Source organism: Meleagris gallopavo, chromosome 13 (assembly GCF_000146605.3).
Source record: "Meleagris gallopavo isolate NT-WF06-2002-E0010 breed Aviagen turkey brand Nicholas breeding stock chromosome 13, Turkey_5.1, whole genome shotgun sequence".
Classification (NCBI taxonomy): domain Eukaryota; kingdom Metazoa; phylum Chordata; class Aves; order Galliformes; family Phasianidae; genus Meleagris; species Meleagris gallopavo.
Genome location: NC_015023.2, coordinates 3,126,502 through 3,147,893, shown reverse-complemented (window position 1 = coordinate 3,147,893; position 21,392 = coordinate 3,126,502). Strand labels below are relative to the sequence as shown.

Here is a 21,392-nt window from a genome sequence, read left to right as displayed (position 1 = left end):
TTGAGTTCTCCTTGTGCCTAATTATAAGGAAGGACCAGACAGTACATAGATCAGGTAACAGACAATAGATCAGTTAACAGCATAACTGAAACTAAAGGACTGTTTAAAAATCTGTGCAAATTCAGAATGTTTTTTTCCATCCTATTATACTGTAACATAGTGGTTTCATGTCTCTTTGCCAATCTGTGGAGAAGGATGTGTTTGTGGCACCAGTACAGCACTACTGTAGCTCAGTATTTCAAGTGCTACATGATAAGCATCAGAAGCTCACACTGAGCAACTAATGTGCTAAGTAAAAGTTAGGATACTAACCTCCATATCTTAAACTAGACCAGGCTGCCCAGGGCCCCTTCCAACATGGGCATTTCCAACCTGGAAATGCTAATTGTGTAAGGATGGCTTGGTTCAAATTGAACTTCTATTGCTCTTCTTACCTTTTCCTGGTACATACAGCTGAAATTGCAGGAGGAAATCATGTGACTTACGTTTCTAGTTTCCTTGGGGAATCTGGATGAGTGGAAAAGGTATGACAATCTACTTAATTAAGCCCTTATAAACTTGTTAACCTTTGTTCTTCTGAATAAAACAATGCTGAAGTTAGTCTAGAAGGGTCCTGTTGGGGTTTTTCATGTCCTTGTGTCTAGAGAATTAAAAGTACAGAGCCTTTTAAACTGAGGGTTTAGTGCCTCTGGAAATCCTCTTTTCCCTGTGACGCACCTTGTGATAACTCTCCAGTGTCTAGCAGTTGAATTTCTGTCTCTGGTAGCTTTTCTGCTTGCTATTTTGCCAGATCTTGTCAGTCTGACTTCAGATGATTGACACCTTTTCTATGGAAGTAGAGGTTACCACAAATATTGGATTTCACTGGTGTCTTTTTAATTACAACTTGATTATACATACCTGCTTCTTGTACCTTTCCTAAAACTTTCCCTGGAAAGTTGGGGATTACATTACACGGGGATTCCTATTACACTGTCTGAGTGTCTCACTGATATGTCAGTAATTGTCACTTACCTAAGCTTACTGTGAAAGCGTCAGTGTCCCGAAGTGTTGTAGTCTTCTGTGACAAAGCTTTTAATTCCTATCTTCTGCTTTGTGTTAGACCTTAGCTTGTGTCTCAGAGTGGTTATAATGTAGATCTTAATATCTATCTTCCTCCATTAAGTTTTTTCCCAGCAAATCATGCACTTAAAGAGCAAAGGAGACCTTATGAGGGTACATGTGTAACAGGAAGTGTGTAGTTTTGTTTGGACATAGTTCCTTCTGATAAACTTTTGAGTGACTACACTTAATTTCTAGTTAATTAAGCATGACATTGACAGCTCACATCAGAGACCTGAAGCTACTTTTTCTTTTTGCCTCTGGTATTTTGCAATATTATACATTCACAGATACCATGTACTATGCTTTAACAATCTCCATATGTTTTCTAGAAAATCTCCTTTGGGTATCTGAAGTCCATATGGCTATGTATGATGAAGACCTTTTGAAAAATCCCTTTTATTTGGCCATTCAGAAGCGACGTCCTGATCTCTGCAGCAAAGTTGCAGAACAACATGGTATTGTAAGTATAAATAAGTGTATTCTAAAATAACTTACTAAATAGCAGCAAATTTTTTAAATTCCAGGCTTCCTAACAGTCATGAAGATCAGTACAAGCCCATGAAACATTTTGTCTGCAAACATGGATCTCTTGGTAACTGCACAGTAGTAACAGATGGAAGTGATAACTTCTAACCTTCACAGGGAACTTACTTTCTTTGTTACGAACTAGTTGTATATTCTTGCAATTGTGATTTAAATTAGGATTGACTTCTTGAAATGCCTGGTGGATAGACAATCACTTATTTCTGACAATTTTATATAGCAAATCAAAGACATTAAAATGAGTTGGAATAAAAAACTGTAATTCTTTAAAACTTCCAATCTGAGTATCCTGCTGTAAGTGTTGATCTAAAATTAAGTGTGTGGAGATTCCATTAAACTCAGCTTATTTCTATCAGATTGTAAAATTAAGCTTTATTTGGACAGGGCTCTTTCTATTACTTATTACTTAAGATAGTGATATGATTAGTGAACAGATTTTAGCATTTCTGCCAGTCCTATCTGTATTCTAATGCCTAATATCATTGACATCCTTACCTTAGTCTTATCCTTAATTCTTTGCATTAACTGCCCTGCACACTTGCACGAACTTGCTGGCTTCTAGTATGTATGGTCATCTCTGTGATGTTATGTGGGATTAAAAGCATATCTTTAAAGAAATACCTGTATATTCAACTTTAGTAAATATTTGTATAGTCTCAGAGGATTATTGGAGAATCAATGAGCAGTTGAACACTGCTTGTGAAGACAAAAATCTGTCAAATATTTGCAGAACCCAAGTGTGCCATTAACATTTAAAATTTTCTTTCTGTTCTTAAGTCTGACCTCTTATACTGGTGGTTCTGGAGCTGTTAATGGAACACTACATTTCCAGGATAAGAGTATTCATATTGAATTGTACTGCTGCTTCTGGAAAAGGATGGATGTCATTTTAAGAGCAGAAGCAATTTGAAGATGCTATTTCTTGACAGTGAAATGTATTTCTTTTCAGTGTGTATAGAGTTCCTGGTATTGAATGAGATCTCTCACTTTGTTCATAATTTTTTCTCATTGAATAGTAATTTACTGTAACTTGAAAGTGCTCATCCATTGCTTTACTCCAAGTGACTGAAATTGCTCTGAGAAAGTTTAGTCCAAATGGAGAATAACTTAATTAAAAGAAGAAACTCAAGATTCCTTTTGGATTAACAGTAGGAGTTTGAGCTTCTTGACATCAGAACAAATTGAAAAGTAGATTAGCTTTGTGTAAACAGATGTTAAAATGAGTCTTGCTTACTAGTCAAGAGTTTGTCTTTATCTGCCAATCTATTGTAGTATGAAAGGCAAAAGCAATCAGAATTTAAGTGGTGATTTATTGTATTTATCTCCAAATTGTGATCAAACTCTATTTTAGGTATTAGTTCCATGCAAAGGAAGCCTTTCAAGCAACTGTCTTTCCAACTGCCAGTTTGAATCTTATGTACTGAAGCCACTAGAAGAAAATTTTCAGACCTTAAATGGAAAGGTATTTCCGTTTTGGTATCTTGGGGACACTGGTAAATGACTCTCAGTCAGTAACTAACCGAACTAATGGTTACAGGAGCTAGCGAAGAGTTAGCGCTAGCTGGCAAAATAAGTGTCACTTATTTAAGACAGTGTTCTCTGGGATATGTTGCTTTCTAGTGAAAACTGTTTTGGTATGTACTCGAATGGTTGTCCTGTTTAGATGGCTCTGACTCCAATTTTCAGTTTACTAGTTCAGTGAAGCAACTGTCAAGCTTATCTGTGTTTTTAGTTACGGAATTTTTGACTGTGTAAATGGGTTCTCTCCATTTTTGGCTGTTAAGAATCTTGTTGCCTGGTGTAAAGGCCACTTTCACTTAGTTAACTGCATCTTTAGATCTCATGCTGCCTGTATTGTATGCAGATGCAAGTTAACCACAGTTTAAGACAGTTAAGATAATACTGAGTAGTATCTGAGGCCTGATTTAGAAACTAATGCAAAGCCATTATAACCAATGCTAATGCTGCATAGATTTAAGATGAATTTTTTTCTTTTCTGCTTGCCATTTTTGCAGTACAGTCTGAGATTTTGCATCTATTTGCAGGCAGTCATCTAGGTATTCCTACTGTAGGTGTTCACACTGGAATTATTTAGGAGATAAAAGCTGAGCATGAGAAACATCCAAGATGAATGGTGTCTTACTAAGCTGAACTCTAGATAACAAATATAAATTTTTTATTTTTTTTTTCAATTTCCTTTTACTAAAAGTGCTTGAAAATCTGGAAGTAGTTACTTGGTTTCAGATATTCTCCAAAGCTTTTTTTAGTAGGGTGCTTGTAAGGAAAGTGAGTACAAGCAAGATTCAGCTAGGTGTTGTAAACTGCAGGAATCCCTATTTCAGCCGACGCAGCATTAGAATATGAAAAATCTGGAGTCTATGACTCTTCCATGTTGCAAGATTCTCTTTTTTTCCCTGGAGATATAACTGTGCATTGTAGAAGTTAAGGTAATTGTGTTTTTTGGAATTTTTCCACTTTTTTTTTTTTTCAGGAGATCTTCATACAAGGAAATCTTGTCATCTTAGGAACTGGTTTTAACTATCATCTCTCAGTACCTGTTCTTTTTGAGGAAACATTTTACAATGAAAAAGAAGAGAGCTTTAGTATTTTGTGCATAGCTCATCCACTGGAAAAAACAGAAAACTCAAGTAGGTATTGCAGTGATAACAGTTGGCCTTGTTTGCACAGCAAGCAAATCAGTATCTTTATTTAATGTGCTTTATTCATTCTGAATAGTCTGTGTTGACTGAAGCTCTCAGCATTTACTGATATGGTGGTGTGGATGTTAGTATGTTGCTGTAAAAGCATTAAGTTGGTGCCAGCCAAACTTTACTTTTATTAGGGCTTGTGTCCCAGTCTCCATGGTAAAGAATTACGGAGTACTTGATACAGCTTGATTTTTTTTTTTTTTTTTTTTAGCAATGCTCCGTTTAGTGTTGGCTGTTTAAAGGTAGAATTTAATCTCTTTAATCACACCTGTCTTCAGATGCAAAGTGGATGCACAAAATTGGATTGTGGTAGATTCATAGTCACTTCATTAGTGTTTAGAGGCTGTGTAGCATAGCTACATAGCAGCTCATTTGGAGGTCATCTGTCACATTTCATTTAATGTATTCTTTTCTTCCTAATATTGGAAAAGCCTCTTGATGAGGCTGGAAATGCTCTTTCCAAGGCTGCTACTCAAACTGTGAATGTAACAGGATATCCTTATGAATTTTTGTACCGAATAAGTAACTGAAGCTACTTGAAATGTATGCTTTTTCTGAATTAAAAGCATCCCATCTTTCTAAATAAGTAAGAATGTAAACAAATGACAAAATGGTACTGGGCAAGTGTGAAAATAGCACTGTGAGAAGTGTGGACATTCAGTTGAAAATAAAATAGCTGAAATACATAAAGACTCAAACTATGACTATGAATATATGCATAAAATCTTCAGTTTTCAGCTATTGTTCAGCAGCCTTTCAGAAGTGAGGTGGCTTGTAATTTCTAAGTAATTTGAAATAAGACCTAAACCTATTATTAGTTGCCCTTTGAGTGCAGATGAAGGGCTTGCCTAGAGAAATTTTCTTGGAAAAGCTATATATAAGTATATGAATTCAAAACAAGGGATCAATTTGTATTATTTAGAAGAAAAGTGGATTTGGTTCAACATTTACTTGGTGTGACTTTGCCCTCTCATTCAGAAAAAAGTGTGCCTATAATAATAGGCTATTAAATAGGCTATGTAAAAGTTCAGGATGTGGGTGTTTTATTTTTTACAGCTTGTTTAGAGCACACTATATTCCTGCATGGGCACTCAGTACTGTAATATGCTTTTCTTAAATTTCATGCCTGTTTCATGCTTGAGTTATGAGGAGCAATAAATTACCCCAGAGGAAAGGAGCATGCAGAATTAATTTTTAGCTATTCCAAACGGATAGTTGACATAAAAGGCAAGAGAGCTGGTTCTAAGTGTGGCTATTTAACTGCAGTATCTTTTCATAATTGAAAGCAACACCTTCATTTAAAAGCATAGTAAGCTGAATTAATGTTTCATTATACGCAAGTTGGCTTGTTATCTAGAACGAGAAAGAGCTTTACTGTACATGTGTATTCAATGTGTTAACTCTTGGGTTTCATTTTTAGATGAATCTACAGCTTCATCAAATCTTTATTCTCTTAAAAATATTGAAGATGTTAGAGAATTCTTGGGAAGGCACTGTGAGAGATTTGATAAATACATAGGATCTTTCTACCGAACATTTAAAGAACACGAACGGAAAAGCCTCCGCCACTACATAGTCAGTATCTTGCTGCTTGATGCTTAATTTACTAAACATAATTCACTTCACTGCTTTGGGTATATTTTCCTTTTAAGATGTTCTATGTCAGAATAGTCCAGGGAGGAAGGTAGGAAGGGAGAAAAGAATTTGTAACTGTGAATTACTGCATCTTGACTGTTATGTAAAAGCAGCTTTTAGCTAAAGATACTACTTTGCTTTTGTTGATGCTGTATGCTTCTAAGTCAGAGAAGCTCTCCTTTCTTTGCTCTTCTATGCTTTGTTGCTTCATATCATTAATTCAGATCTACTTTTTCTTTTGCCTTCTAGGATTCTGTCAGTGCACTTTATACCAAATGTCTCCAGCATCTTCTGAGAGATTCACACTTGGTAAACACATCACTAAATACATAGTATGTAGTGTTACTTAAGCAATAAATCATTTAACTCTCTTGCTGTTTGTGGCTTTCCTTTTTTAGAAGATGCTTGCGAAGCAAGAAGAACAGATGAATCTGATCAAACAAGCAGTTGAAGTAAGCATCTGAAGTGAAGGAAAACAACTGGCAAACAATTTTAGCTGTTCCTTTCATGTCTAAGCTACTGTTGGTTTTTTTTTTCCAACAGATGTATGTCCACCATGCTATTTATGATCTAGTCTTTAAATATGTGGGGACTATTGAGGCAAGTGAGGTAAGTTTGTTTGATTGCTGAAGATCAATTACATTAATCCAGTGCACTTTAAACATTTATTGCCTTTCTTATGATTAGGATGCTGCTTTTAACAAAATCACAAGAAGCCTTCAAGACCTCCAGCAAAAAGACATTGGAGTAAAGCCTGAGTTCAGGTGAGTGTTAGTTTTTGAGCAGTCACTGAGATCCTGTCTCAAATAAATTTCTGGCAGGCCCAAAAGTTATCCTTCAGACAATAGTAAATTTTTATTATGCTTCATTCCTTTGAGATAGAAAAACTGTATCATTTTAAGGCAGTTGTTTCATTGAAATTCTTTACTTCTGGGGTTTTATGCCTCCCATTCAATCTACAAGGCGCAGAAATGCAAGTGTAGGGTAGAGATAGAAATGTGTTAATACCATTCTTCATTTCGACTCGGAATAAGTTCAGACTTGGATTTTGGACATCCTGCACAGGAGCTCTGATGTAGGTTGACAATTTCTTTCAAATTATTTTGTAGTTTTAACATACCACGTGCGAAGCGAGAACTAAGTCAGCTGAACAAATGTACTTCCCCTCAACAGAAGCTACTTTGTCTACGAAAAGTGGTACAAATTATTATGCAGTGTCCTAGCCAAAGAGGTCAGTAAATAGTGAATTAAAATAAAGCTCTGAGATTTTTTTCTTAATATCTATGCACTGTGGCATATAAACACCTGTTTGAATTAGGCTTGTGTGTTAAGCAACTACATCCAGGTCTGCAGTTGTAGCTAGAGCATGTGACAAGCTTATGTAATCTAGGACTTTCTCAGGTAGGAAAAAAAGTGTCATCCATTTAAAACACCGAAGGTTGCTGTTGGCTTATTCTTGTCTGCTTGTCTGTGCTCCATGATAATCTTGAAATCAGAAATATAGAGATGTATCACTGCGAAATGCAGTGTTGGGAGTCTGGGTCAGGTGAACCTTATATAGACTACATTCAGAGTGCCACTGATTCTGCGATAGGAAAGTACAGACTGCTGATCTGATTATTATTTTATGTAGCCTGGAAAGGGAAGATGCTACCAATAGGCAAACAAAGTGGTGTGCTGGAATACTGCTTACATCACAGCATCACTTTCTTTCTCCTGGACAGCCCTTGGGATATGAAATAATATGTCAGTGGACAGTGTTCACCTTCAAGCCATTGTTCTGACTTCTCCAGTGAAGAAGGAGGGAATGCTAATTAAATATTGCAGCTGTATTTGTTTTTTTTGGCTCCTGGCAGTCTATTTTTAGAGTGAGATTGAGAACATACTTTTGGAAGGTCGCATTGGTTACTAGTCAACTGGAAGAGCTGACCTTAGTTTTAAGAGGCAGAGCTGCATTTATAGGCATTAGTTTTGGTTTGAACCATGAGATTACTAATATCAGATATAAATTCTTTCTTTTAGTTAACATGGAAACCATGTGTGCAGATGATCTTCTCTCTGTCTTGCTGTATTTACTTGTAAAAACAGAAATCCCAAACTGGTATGTAACTTCTTGGCTGTACAAAGCTCCATCATGTTGTATATAATGATGCATGGGGTCAGATGTTTTTGGATTTCTAGTAATAGCCTACCCAAAGTCTAAGAGGGGTGATGTGATACAGAAAACTTGTCAGATAAACAGCAAAGATGTGACAGAATTCAGGACTTACTGGGAATTCAAGTGTTGGTTGTTTTGATTCCAACTCTGGAAAACTGTTGTAATGGGGGAATCTTCCATTTACTGGATCTGCATGTCCAGTGTGGACTTTGTACTGGTTCATCCACATTTGCATTGGAACTGCAAAATTTTATGCAGTCTCTAGATGCTTGAGATATGTTACATGGAGAAATGTGATTTGAATGCTTAATTGCTTACTAGCATATGCTCTTATGGTTATTTCATCTGTTGGGAAAGGTATGTATAAACCTTTCAGCTTTGTCTGAACAGTTGTTAGTGTAAAAAAAAAAAAAAAAAATACTCAGATTTTATTGATTTACCCTGGTACTTATGATGCTTGAAACTTGTGAGACTTTATTTCTTACTGTTGTCCTTACCTTGTCCCTTATATTTGTTATATCTAGTTTTTAACTTTGTATCACATAATGGAGAACTGAAGTGTTAGGATCCTTCCACAAAGCTCAGAACAGCTATGATAATGCCAGCCTAACAATCTTTCTAGAAGTTTTTTCTTAACTCACATTTAATATCTGCTTGGATTGTCTGAAATGAGCTGTGATATTAAGGTATGACATGGTAGTGTCAACTTTAATGATTCATGGTTTTAACTTTATTTCAGGATGGCCAACTTGAGTTACATCAAGAACTTCAGGCTTTGCAGTTCGGTGAAGGATGAATTGGGATACTGTCTAACCTCAATTGAGGCTGCAATAGAATACATACGACAAGGCAACCTCTCTGACAGATCAACAGTAAGCTACTCTTAAAGTCTGTCAAATGTGATTTTGATAAGTTGCACAACTATGTACCACTGTGGTGGTAAATCCAATCAGAAGAAGCAAACAGTTCATTTTTCACCCTTTGAAGGTTAGGAGGCAGCTGTACCTGAAGTAGAAGCTAAAATGTTAGAATGAAGTGCCAGTCCTGTAGCAACACTTGCTCACTGTACACTTTAAGAAGTAGGTAAATCTGAAGTAGATGCGTCTCTTCATTATGACTAAAAACAGTGACATCCCTTTTTTTTTTTCCCCAAGAGCTGAATTTTAAGAAAGTTTTTAATACTTTCTGTCTTCATTCTGTTGTGGTTGTGAAAGCAATGCAGTACATCATAGTAGGCATAGCTTGAACTTAAACACATTTTTCCTGAAATTTTAAAAACTTAGCTAGCAGAATGAAGATTTACTGGATAATTTTACATTACACTGCAGTTGAAGTTCTTTAAAAATAAAAGTGTTTGAGGTGCACATAACTCCATTACACAAAGTTGATAATTTAGTGGGAGTTCAGGACTATATCATATTAGATAGTGCTTGAAGGTCAAATTTGTTTCTCAGGATTTCTAACAGGGATTAGAAGTTTGTGGATCTGTTGCAGCTAGACCTTCTGTCAATCAGGTCTAATCTCTTTGGGGATCCAGAATGATATTGATGTGACTTTAGAAACTTTTGTCTCTGAAAACTTTCTAGCTTATTAAAGATATTCAATCTTGCGTCTTCTGCTTAAAAGAAAATTATAAGTCTACTGTTGCAAAATTGTTTTTTCATGCTCTGTTGTAGAAATCAAAAGTAGCTAACTCAGAACAAGAACGAATTTGACGTGTCTCAGTCTGTCCAACTGCAGAGCACTGGAATGTAATTGCAGGAGCCAGACTAGTGGCTCAGTGTGCAGGGATTGGGATGGGACAACCTGGGGCACAATCTTAAACACTTAACTATCATTCTAGTCTTTTTGCTATTTGTGGCTTTGTTTTTTGTTATTCTCTCCATGAATTTGTCATGCATGTTGTTGGTTTTGTACACAAAAAAACAAAAAGCACTCTTATATGTGTGAAGAAATTATGGTACTACTTGTTTGCAGTGTTGTTTCAAATTGTTAAGGAAAAAAAATAAAAATGTTAGTTTAAAAGGAAAACAAACTTGCCAGTCAATTTTGCTTCCTGCAGTTACTTGGCTAACATTAATAATTAATACACAAATAGCACTGCTAATGCACTAGAAGGAGAACTGGAGCCAAAGTAGAACTATCTTCCACAAAAATATCAGCAAGTTGAAGAAAATAAAAACTGTTTCTGATTAAGTGCCTGCTTCTATCTCTTCTCACACAGCTAAGGCTAGCTTTTCTTTTTTATGAACTGGAATTGCCCTTAGTGATTATAACTTCCTGGTAAGTGTCGCTGCAGTAAGTTACTGTACTTATCTGGGAGACGGTTGTCCTGAAAGATGAAGTACATCTCAGTCTGTATGAGGGCAATCCTATGCTACTTACATAAGTGTCTGCACCAGTATACAGTGTTCAGAAGAGCAAGCTTTCCTCCATATCTCAGCTGGATCAGCTCCAGACCTGGACTGCAAGTTCCCTGCTTTCTGACTTTCCACTTGTGTATATGAGCAACAGGAACTCTCCACACCTCCTATCACAGCAGTCAGCATGACTAGATAATGGGGGAGAACAGAGTCTTGAAGACAAGGAAATGAGTCTCTAGCACAGTTTAAAAGGAAAGTCCCTACTGCAGGTAGAAAGGAAAGGTGATACACCTAGTTTCTGCCTCTTTGTTGTAGCAGATAGCCCCACCATGGGAACTGAAAAAAGAAAGTAAGGAGATGGATGAACATAGCAGAAACTTCTGATGGAATTGCTCTCCCTTCAGAAACCTAGCAGTTTAGATATTTCCTTATTCTGTGGTAAAGGAGACCTGCTTTCTGCTTAAAAGCAGCAGTTGTCAGATTGATGTCCCGTGGCTTCTATTTCCAGATTGTGCTTGAAGGGTTTCAGGCTCTGAGCAAGAACACTGCTGTGCCCTGGGCCTTCGTTACAGCTCCTCATGTGGCTATGTTTAATTTTATAGTTGGCTTCAGATAGCGTTTCTGATGGCTGAGTAATGCTCTTGTCCAATCCCTAATGAAACAAACTACAGAAGGAGAACTCCACAGGGAGCTAATGTACCCTGTGGGATAATGGTATATCATCTATCATCTTCATGTCAGTAAGAAAATTGCACTTAAGAAAAACTTACCTAGTTCTTCACAAAAGATGATAGAAGTCTTGGAGAGACACTTTCAGTGTGGGTCAAAAGGAGGACAGAAGCATGCAACCAGTAGTGTGGAGGGCTACATTTTGTTTTCTGGTGCTGGTTAAACTTCTTTAATGGGATTCCAGTCTAGTAAGTATTGGACCCTTGTTAAGTTCCTGTGTACAGCTAATACATAGTAAGACCTACTTTAGAGAGTTGAAAGTGGATATGAAACAGGGACTTGCTTGGAGCCATGCACAAGAAAATAGGTAGCATTTAGATTCTTGTATGGAAGGAGCTGCAGATGGCCCTGGAGTTGGAACTGAAGAAGTGCATGTAGGAGGGCAGGAAGGGAAGTCTCTAACACAAGCTGAGGTTAATAAGGTTCAGGAAGTGGGGTGAAGAGGGGGAGAGAGTTTTCACAAGCTGTAGGTGGTTATTGGTGGAATTATTCTGGATAGGTTGCTGTATAGAGATTCTTCTTTGGGTGCACATATCTCTTTGTGTAAAGAATTGCATCAGATAAAAACATCAGTAATGTTTGGTTGTAGATTAAATAAAGCTTAGGTACAGCTGTCATACCTGAAAAGTCCCACTCTAAGCAAAGCTTTATTTTAATTCTTGGAGTGGAAGTTAAGTTGTTACAAGCAATTTTGTCTTTGAAGGACTTATTTTGGTATTTCAACCGATTCCTGATTCTTATGCCATTCCTTTTTTCAAGTTCTTGTTTATAAATGATATGTAGTTTCACCTGTAATGGACTTCTTCCTGACTCATATAATAAAATGACGGCCTTATCTCATCACATAAGGATTACTGTCTTAAATGGCTCTTTGTTTTTTTCCATATTTGAAATGCTTTTCATATAAAACGCACCATGAAAGGGACAGTATTAAAGCTATGCTAAGTTTTGCTGCTTTTTGAGATTCTCTATAAAATACAGAGCATGCAAGCAGCTAATGAAATTCTTCAGTGGTTTCAGTATTCAAGTATCCATTTCAGTATTTATAATTTTTCATAACTAATAAAGATTTTGATAATTTTTTTTAATGGAAGTTATTCCTGGTCACACATAAGAAAATATCCAAGGAGATCAATGATCACGTACTTCTATTATTCTGAGAAGATAGATGTGTGGGTATCTTTATCTGAAGTGCCTAGATTTGAAAAACTCGTGAATGTCACCTTCATGTCTCTAAATTCAAAACCAATAAAAATAATTTCACATCAGCCAACAACTTTTTCTTCTTAATAAGGTGAAATCTGAGCTAAAGTTTTTCTTCTGTTATTATAAAAAAAGCAAAACTAATAGCATAAATAGCTGAACACAGCATTCCTTCCCAAAGAGTTCAGGCTTTAGAAGCTGTCAGTTTAATTAGCTACAGTGTTAGGAAGGGTGATCTTATAAACATACAACCAAATGACCGTGTAGACATGTTAAGATTGTACAGACTGACTGACTACTGAGTTTACAAAGATACCATGTGTTTTATGAATGAGGTTTTAATATTGTGATAGAGAACAGATCCACATCCAGGTTGCAGCTGCTCGGTTTCTACTGCAGTCTTGGATTATGTATCCATTCTAAAATGTCAACATTTGAAGTATTGAAAGGAGTTCTATTTATAGATAACTTACTGTGAAGTACAGATCTGAACCTTCATCTCTGTAGACCTCTCAGATGTTTCTAACAACCCTACTGGCTTTAACAACAGAGGGTTTTTTTTAGGCAGCATTGCAAGAGAGGTGTTGATTTTGGGGATTCCTTGATGAAATTTCAAGAAAATCTGAATTTTTACTGACCGTAACTTTTAATTTTTACTTGTAAATGAGTATTTTGGTAATTTATTTACGTATTTTGTCTTCAGGAATCTGACAGACTGTATGACAAGTTGCTTTTAAAACAAAGGATGAACTTTTTGTCCCAGATGTCTACTACTCCAATAGATTGCTTATTTAAGGTGAGCAACTTTATTGGCAGAACTATATACATACTTATTTCGTATTTATATACTGTCCTTTGTATGATTTTTCTGAAACGTAACACAGCGTTAATTATATTAGTACTGCAAAATGTGTTTTAGTAGCTGTTAAAAGTATGCTTGTGTTTCTGTGCCAAAACGTTACCAAGTTAATATGATTTTATGGATTCTGGTGCCTAAGAAATATGGACTCAGATGACGATGAAATGCTACTGTTATTGGTATTGATCAGTCCATTTAAAGCAAGTATGTAATGCTAGTAATTGCTTGTGTCTCACTACCTCTAGTGCTTAAAATTAAAGAGATTGCTGAAATAACATAAACGTAGTCACCCGATAGCTACTTCATGTTATGTACTTATCTCTAACTGTTGTTCTAGAAGAATTTTCCCTGTACAAGGAAACAAAGCAGAGCTTCTAATTATATGTGTTTGCTGCTTATGGCTAGAGACGTAGTAGTTTTATAGAAACGTTTTTGCATAGAGGAGCTCAATTTTGTGATCGAGTCTAATTGTTTTAATTTTTTTTAATAGAAAGCGAGGTAAGCCAAGAACAGATTATTTTTAATGCTGAATGCCCATTACAGGGTTTTGTTCTGTGACATTGTTCATTTCTGCTTTCTAACAGTTGAGTGTGTGTCATTTATGACCAGTTTCTTTGTTTTTGTGCTTCAGTAAATTGTTTTTCTTTTTCCTAAATTTTTGTGAGGATGGCTTTTTATATCAGTTCCTCATTCTATTTCTTCTCTTGGCTTTTTGTAGCATATTGCTTCAGGTAATCAGGAGGAAGTGGAGCGATTACTAAGTCAAGGTGACAGTGATAAGGACACTGTACAAAAAATGTGTCATCCACTCTGTTACTGTGACAAATGTGAGAAGCTAGTTTCTGGGTAAGCACTTTTTATCTCTGCAAATGCAGGAAAAGCTATGTAAGAAGTGTTAATCTAAGATTTACTTTAGGATGTTGGTAGCACTTCAGGATATAATAGAGAGCTTATGTTCATGTAGTTTGAAATAGCAGAAGAAACATTAGGAGGATACTGAATGCTTTGGATCCAGGCAAATTTTGTGATGGAGGCTGTATATCTTTTGGTAAGTGTGATGTGGAATGTTTCTTCTCTTGAGCAAAATTTATACATCGTGGACAAAAACACTCTCAAAAAACCTAAAAGACAGGATAGAGTATTGTGAAAAGTTAAAGGATAAGGAGTTCCAGTATCAGTTTCTTGTCAGCCTTGGCAGTTTCTCTTTTCATCTCCTCATTAACCCTGCTGCATAGATAATTGGGCTGCTTTTAAACCACTGTGTTTTGTAGGAAACTGAATGATCCTTCAATTGTCACTGCATTTTCCCGAGATGACCGGGGATATACGCCACTTCATATAGCTGCTATTTGTGGTGAGTCTCATTGGTTTCCTTTGCTAATGCTTTCACCTTCTTATGTTCCACTTTTTCCTGTTAAGATCTTTTCCAACTTTCACTATACAGTGAATTTAACGTTGAAGTGTTTTTAGCTTATTAGCTATGAGAACTGATATCTTGGCCCATGCTGAAGTTGCTGCATTTTCTTTTAAGCTCTTTTAAGTTTCTTATGGGCAGATTATTGTTTGTTTGCCAGTGGTTTACTTTTGCCTTTTGTTGTGAAAAAAGTTACAATTTCATCAGAAACCAGTCATGTTTTTAAAGAACTTAGAAATTGAGAAATTAATAATTTCTTTCTCCTGTAGCTGGCTATACATGGTAGATTCTGTATCATATTCTGTCTTGTAAAGTTCACTGTGCCATTGATGTTTAATTTTTTAGAAGATGAATTAATTTTCTTTGTGGTTCCTTTTTTAACCACCTTCATTCTTTTATTGTTATCTTGAATCCTAACATGGGAAAGGTTTGTGTGACATAACTTTATTTTCTTACTCAGAATACAAACCTAGCTTGCTTTTAGCTGGCGGTTCTTTTGCAGAGTCTTGACCACGTGTAACTTACAACAGAAAATACCCAGTGGGAAGTAAATATACAGTATGTAGAAGGATAGCATGCAGAATGGGGGTTATCATGTTTGAATATGAAAAGTAGCAATGTTCTTTAGGAAACTTTACTTCTCTCTTCTAATGACTGTGTATTTTCCAAGGGCAAACATCATTAGTGGATTTACTAGTAGCCAAAGGAGCCATTGTCAATGCTACAGATTACCATGGTTCAACTCCACTTCACCTTGCCTGTCAGAAGGGATATCAAAATGTTACAGTAAGCACTAAAAGGCTTAATTAGAAATAAAAGCAAGTACTTAACCTAAATAATAGATATCTGACTCTTACTAAGCTGTTCTACTGTTGTCATTTAGGTCTTCTCAGAAGGCTTTACTAGACATATATGTGCTGTCAGAATTGAGGATCTTTCAGCATTTTTATTTGCATATTTTATGTTTTACTATCCTTTTCTGCCATTCATAATAACCAAGAAATTGACAGCTGTGAATGCCTGAGAATTAATCCATTTTATTAATACAAATCTCTGATATGTAGTATCAATGGAAAATCTGTTAACTTTTTGCTCTTGGCTAGGACAAAAGAGCCATTGCAGTCATTGGAATTAATTAAATTTCTTCGAACTGTGTTTAGGATAGACTGTCTATGTTGTGTGCTTGAATTTTGTATATGTGAGATCCTTGAGTTACCATGGCTTAAATAATTCTATGTCTTCACCACTATAGACTGCTAATATGTGGAGTAAATTATTGTGTGGTATATATATTGCAGTAGATGATTCATTTTTTCAATGACAAATCTGAATATGTAACCAGCAGCTTTATTTGTTTCTTGGGTTAGGGAAAGAAAGAAGTACTGTATTGCCAAAAGGGACTGTTAGTATTTGAAGCAGGAGGGACAGAGAGTTCTTCATGAAGTGTTTCATCATACTAGAAACCTAAAGGAATATACAGAGTAACAATTGTTTCTGTATTAATTTTTTAGTTATTTAGATGTCTGCTTTTATTTTTTTTCTAAGCTTCTCTTATTGCACTATAAGGCAAATACTGACGGTCAGGACAATAATGGAAATACTCCACTTCATTTAGCCTGCACTTATGGTCATGAGGATGTAAGTAATTATTTTGTAACAAACTAAGTGGACATCTAAGTGGAAAGGAATTAAATCATGATACCAGTTTGCACTGGATTTCCATGTTTTAAAAAGAAAATAAATTGGAGGGTAACTGTTTAATGCTGTACACTAAGACTTTATTCAATACTTCATAACAATTTTAATTATACATTCACATTAAATATAATATTGTGCTAATTTAGTTATTAAACAAAGAGTTAAAATCAAATAACACTCAACTATAAAAGCCTGTCTTTTATGCAATGGATTATATGAGTAGGAATGAAAACAAACCATTTAGGATTGCACATGTTGTATGAAGACTATACGATAATTTATTAATGGCTTTCCTTTTCTTTCCAGTGCGTTAAAGCATTAGTCTACTATGATGTGCATTCCTGTAGACTAGATATTGGAAATGAAAAGGGAGATACTCCTCTCCATATAGCTGCTCGTTGGGGTTATCAAGGGATCATAGAAGTGCTTTTGCAAAATGGGGCAAATCCAAATACTCAAAACCGGATGAAGGAGACTTCGCTACAGTGTGCATTAAATTCCAAGGTACTGTTATTTATCTTCCAGCTTGATTCCTCTTCGATGTAATTCCACAGAAGTGTGGCTGCTTACCTGTTAAGAAGATTTTGTACTTTAATACTATTTAAGTTAAAACGTAGTTTGCTTTTGAGGTAAAACGGTTGTTTTAAATCTAAGTAGTATGAATACAATCTCTCAGTAGTACAGAACATAAATTTGTAAACTGGTACTTTTAATCTGCTCAGTTGTGATCTGTTACTAATATTAGGTTGTCAGCTAATTTATGTTTCAGTTGGTGGAGTTACATTGGTTTTCTTTAATATTTTTATGCAGATTTTGTCACTGATGGAATTAAACTATCTAACCTTTGAGCGGGGGCAGAGTGCTTCTGAGGTAACAACCAATGGAAATCACTGAACATTTTTTTTTCTTACCTTTAACCTGCTTAATCTGATGATGTAAATTTTTCTGTTTTTTTGTTTTTTTTCTTCTTCTCAATTTGAAGTCACCACATAGGTCTCCTCAGCACTCAACAGAAACTTTCAGCAGAGGATCATCTGTCTCTAGTTTGTCATCAGCATCAATTGATGTAAGGCAAGATGAAGTGAAGAACAGTTATAAAGAGGTAAGACTGAGGTAAAAACAAAATGAGTGAACCTAGATGAGCGATATTGTGTAGGACTGTTTTAAACTGCTTCTTCAAAAATATCCTTTCTCTTTTCTTTTTTTACTTCATTTGGGACCTTAAATCCATACTTTTGATTTATACCCTCCCAAGACTGTCATATCATCACTCCTTCTGATACTTCTGTTTGTATTTCTTTATGTTCCTGCTCCATTTTTTTCAATTTGATCTCCACAGTATCTTTGTTTCCCTCCATATCATTTCTGCATTTTAATTCTTTGCATTCCTTCTGCTGTAATGTTCTCCTCTTTCCAAACTTTCCTGTTTTCTAAAAATTGTCAGGAAACTTTACATCTAAGTTTGCCAAAAGGACAATATTAATTCACACTTTGGTATCTATTTAGTCTGTGGGAGCCTAGATGTCGGAGTGTACCTTTCTGTGCATGCAGGCTCTGTAAATGAACTCTAATGTATATAAAACTTTACCTGATAGATTGAGGATTTGCTTTTCCTTGAGGGAACAAATTTATGAGAGCTAAGACTGTAGTTCAATCCAGGGGAAGAGATTACAAGCAGCTTACACCTTATATTCTTGGGGTTAATGACCTCTTCCTGTAATCCAGCTTTAGGTCAGTTCTGTTTGCCAGGTTTCAAATGAGCTCACTGCTGTTATTCTTACTAAGCAAAGAGACAAGGGCCTAATCCTGAGAGATCCTCATAAAGGGAATGCCACTGGAAGTAATGGGAAATTGATAAGATCGGTTTTCCAGACTTCAAGGCCTAGATCATGGATTGAAGGAATGCAGTGGAGGTTTTTATTACTGCTGGTTATGGCATATAGTCTTGAATGTATCTCATTTACAACTTAGAAAAGAAAAAGAGCTAGACACGTAAATTTGGAATGTCATTTGCTGGAACTGATAACTCTTAGTACAATTTCTGTTCAGCAGAAAAACTGAGTATGTGAATAAGTTGCAGTAGATTTCATCAAGTGGCTTTGTTTCTTTTATTTTTACATTTAAAGGAGAGAACTTACCTTCCACAGAGGAATGAGAAAGCAAGCTGGAAAGTTGGAGGAATGCATGAAGCAGACATTTTAGCCCGAGTACTCTTAATAAATAATCCATAAGCTGCATAATAGATTTATATATTTCTTCACTGTTAAGGCCTGGGGCAGTTTTTAGAACTCTAAGGAAGTTGTTTTTGTAAAGAAATTATAAGAGCTTGTGGATCACTTGCTATTGCTGTTAGGTATCTTACATGTGATAAGACTGATCCCTGAAAATCATTAAGAGCTTCTGTGATGACAGTATTCTGTATGATTCGGGAACTGTGCTAAGGGAAATTTAGGGATGGTACAGATCTTAATATATTTAGTCCATTTTAGATGTGCATGTGCAGAGGATACAGCTTATCTGCCTTCACATGTCTGAAAGACAATCGTCTTAAGTGTAGTCACCTGTTTTTCTCCTTAATCAGTGGAGAGAAGTTAGTTAGTTAGACATGTTAGATGCTTACTTTGAGCTGAGCTGTACTCAGGTGTTGTTTGTTTGCATTCTATTTTGCAGGTACCAGGGAAAGAGTTTAGATTTATACAGATGGCTTTTAGACATTGCAAGTTGGGTAAGGAGAATGCTGCCTTGAGGGTCTAGAGCATGACTTCAAGGAACTTCACCTTATACTACAACTGTAGTAATGTGGAAGAACAGAATTTAGTAGCTTCCCTAAAAGGAAATAAAAAGGGATGGAGAGATTTAATCTAGCCTCTAGTCTTATGCCTGTACAAGATTTGTCCTGTTCTGATAAAACCTTGAAGGAGATCAGACCAGTGAAATACGACTTCCTTTTATTTTCATTCTTCCATGTTTGCTGTACCAAATATTACAGTCACAGCCTGCTTGTCTTCCATCTAGATTCCCTTCCTACTTTACATAGCTGCAGAGAATTCTAGAGTATCCTTAAAAGTCACTTGGTGCTCTTGCAATCTTTCACTGCTCCGCATCCACCATTAGCAGTATCTAGGGTGACATTACCTTTCTGTTTATCCAAATGTAACGTAATTTAAAGGTTCTTAACTTTACTTGTATTTGTAATCTGGCATTAAACAATAAGAAAACTCTGTCCAGAAATGCTACAGGAAGCAGCTGATAGTTCGTGCACAAAATGTAGAGTTAATCAGAAACATTTTATGTTCATTCATGCCTTTTAAAAATTAAAAACTCTCTATCTTGCTAACAGCTTTCTGATAAATATTTCTGTTTCCCAGAATGTAGTAGAGTTGTAATGTGAAAAACAGCTACTTCGTACTCAGGTGGGCTATGTTCAACTTAAGAATAGATGAACAATTCCTTTTTTCCCCACCCTTCCATAAAAGTGAAGACTACTTAACATACTGTAGTGATGAAACATAAGCTCAATGTTACTGATGTGTATATTGCCATTAGTAACATACGTAAAGCTGTGCACTTTCAAGGAGTGTCCATTTGTTTCTGTTACATGAATAATAGTGCCTCCTTTGAGTGATACTGTCATATATGCTTTCTAAAAGGAGTTTTCCTGATAGCTTGCTTTCTGGAACAGTGAGAGATGAAAGTATTTTATTGCTATCAGCTATACCTTTTTGTACAGCATGCTGAGCATTTGTTATAAATTGTTGAGATGCAGCTGTAATGAGCAATCTTTATCATATTTAGATAAAGATTGAAATGCAACTCTAGCTGTTACTCGATGATATATTCAACTTGAGATTGAACTTGATTGAAACAACTTTGTTCTTACAGCAGTCTCTTTGGTGATGTTGACACAGTGCTGGAATAATTTGCTAAAGTTGACAAGAGCCCAGACAGCAGTAGTGTTCATCAGGGCAGGAGTTTCACTTGCATAAGGTTTTCTTTAGTTTTAAATTCACAGCAGTAATGTATGGTCAACTGCTGCTGAAGCAGTGTAATAATAATGTGTAACAGCTTATATGGCTTTCCCTATATGTGGACAACTTGTGTTCTATTTAGGTAACTACTATTTATCACCGAATGAATGTGAATTCACAGCTTTTGTATTTGTTTGTATTTAAAGGAAGGTGTTCTTTTCTTTAAAACTTTATTAGCAAATATAAAATGGCCAGCACTAATCCATCTACATTATCTTAGTGGTTGGTAAGAGAGAGGATTTTCCATGCATAGCTTAATAGTAACAAAGCAAATGAATTTTCTTCATTCGTAGGTGGAAAAACTCCTAAGAGCAGTTGCTGATGGAGATCTGGAAATGGTGAGTACTAAAATGGCTGTTGAATATTACTGAATTCCAATTTACCTCATTCAGATTGAGGAAGTTATTTGTAAATAATAAGGTAAGAATACTTCGCTTGGTATCTTCCTTCAGCAACAATCAGGTAGAGCTTGTTTTCTACCAAGAATTTTCACTTGATGTCCTCGAATCATTTTACCTACAGTGCTTTGAGGGCTATTTTGACATTTTCATGACCTTCAGTAAAGAAATGAATTTGGTTAGTATAACATAGTGTCAACTAGATGGGAGCTGTTGGTTTAATTAAATATACTTCTTTTAATTACAGGTTTATATTACATTAATGATATTTATTGGGGCACTATTATGATTTTGGAAAAAAGTTGTCACACCTGATAGAGCTATTACTGGGTCATCTTCATCAGAATTCTGTTGGTAGCAATTTTTGAAAAGAACAAGAAATTTTCATGACTTCCAAGAGCTGAGATTTACCTTGAAGAATGAATGTGTGCACAGGAAACCACTGTTATCCCATTAATCCCCTGTACTCAAGCTATGGCGTACATAACAGAGCTTTACATTCCAGTTTGCTGGAAGAGGTAGAAAAGATAACAAGTAAAATCCAAGGAGTTG

At 35.8% G+C, this 21,392-nt stretch overlaps 1 protein-coding gene across 4 annotated transcripts in view; it reads left to right on the top strand.

Annotated features, from left to right (window-relative positions):
- ANKRD27 (ankyrin repeat domain 27) overlaps positions 1–21,392 on the top strand; it is a 40,964-nt gene that overhangs the window by 7,468 nt on the left and 12,104 nt on the right. For all 4 annotated transcript variants that reach the window (XR_002119215.2, XM_010717758.3, XM_031555430.1 and 1 more), the window contains exons 2-21: positions 1,434–1,564; positions 2,999–3,109; positions 4,139–4,295; positions 5,776–5,930; positions 6,240–6,299; positions 6,389–6,442; positions 6,534–6,599; positions 6,678–6,754; positions 7,100–7,221; positions 8,013–8,091; positions 8,888–9,020; positions 13,147–13,239; positions 14,021–14,148; positions 14,574–14,656; positions 15,387–15,502; positions 16,262–16,354; positions 16,721–16,918; positions 17,225–17,284; positions 17,397–17,516; positions 20,736–20,780. Coding sequence is in view for 3 of the 4 variants with exons in the window: in XM_010717758.3 (XP_010716060.1) it covers positions 1,463–1,564; positions 2,999–3,109; positions 4,139–4,295; positions 5,776–5,930; positions 6,240–6,299; positions 6,389–6,442; positions 6,534–6,599; positions 6,678–6,754; positions 7,100–7,221; positions 8,013–8,091; positions 8,888–9,020; positions 13,147–13,239; positions 14,021–14,148; positions 14,574–14,656; positions 15,387–15,502; positions 16,262–16,354; positions 16,721–16,918; positions 17,225–17,284; positions 17,397–17,516; positions 20,736–20,780 (2,052 nt within the window). In the remaining variant the exon portion in view is untranslated. The remainder of the gene's footprint in view (positions 1–1,433; positions 1,565–2,998; positions 3,110–4,138; positions 4,296–5,775; positions 5,931–6,239; positions 6,300–6,388; positions 6,443–6,533; positions 6,600–6,677; positions 6,755–7,099; positions 7,222–8,012; positions 8,092–8,887; positions 9,021–13,146; positions 13,240–14,020; positions 14,149–14,573; positions 14,657–15,386; positions 15,503–16,261; positions 16,355–16,720; positions 16,919–17,224; positions 17,285–17,396; positions 17,517–20,735; positions 20,781–21,392) is intronic.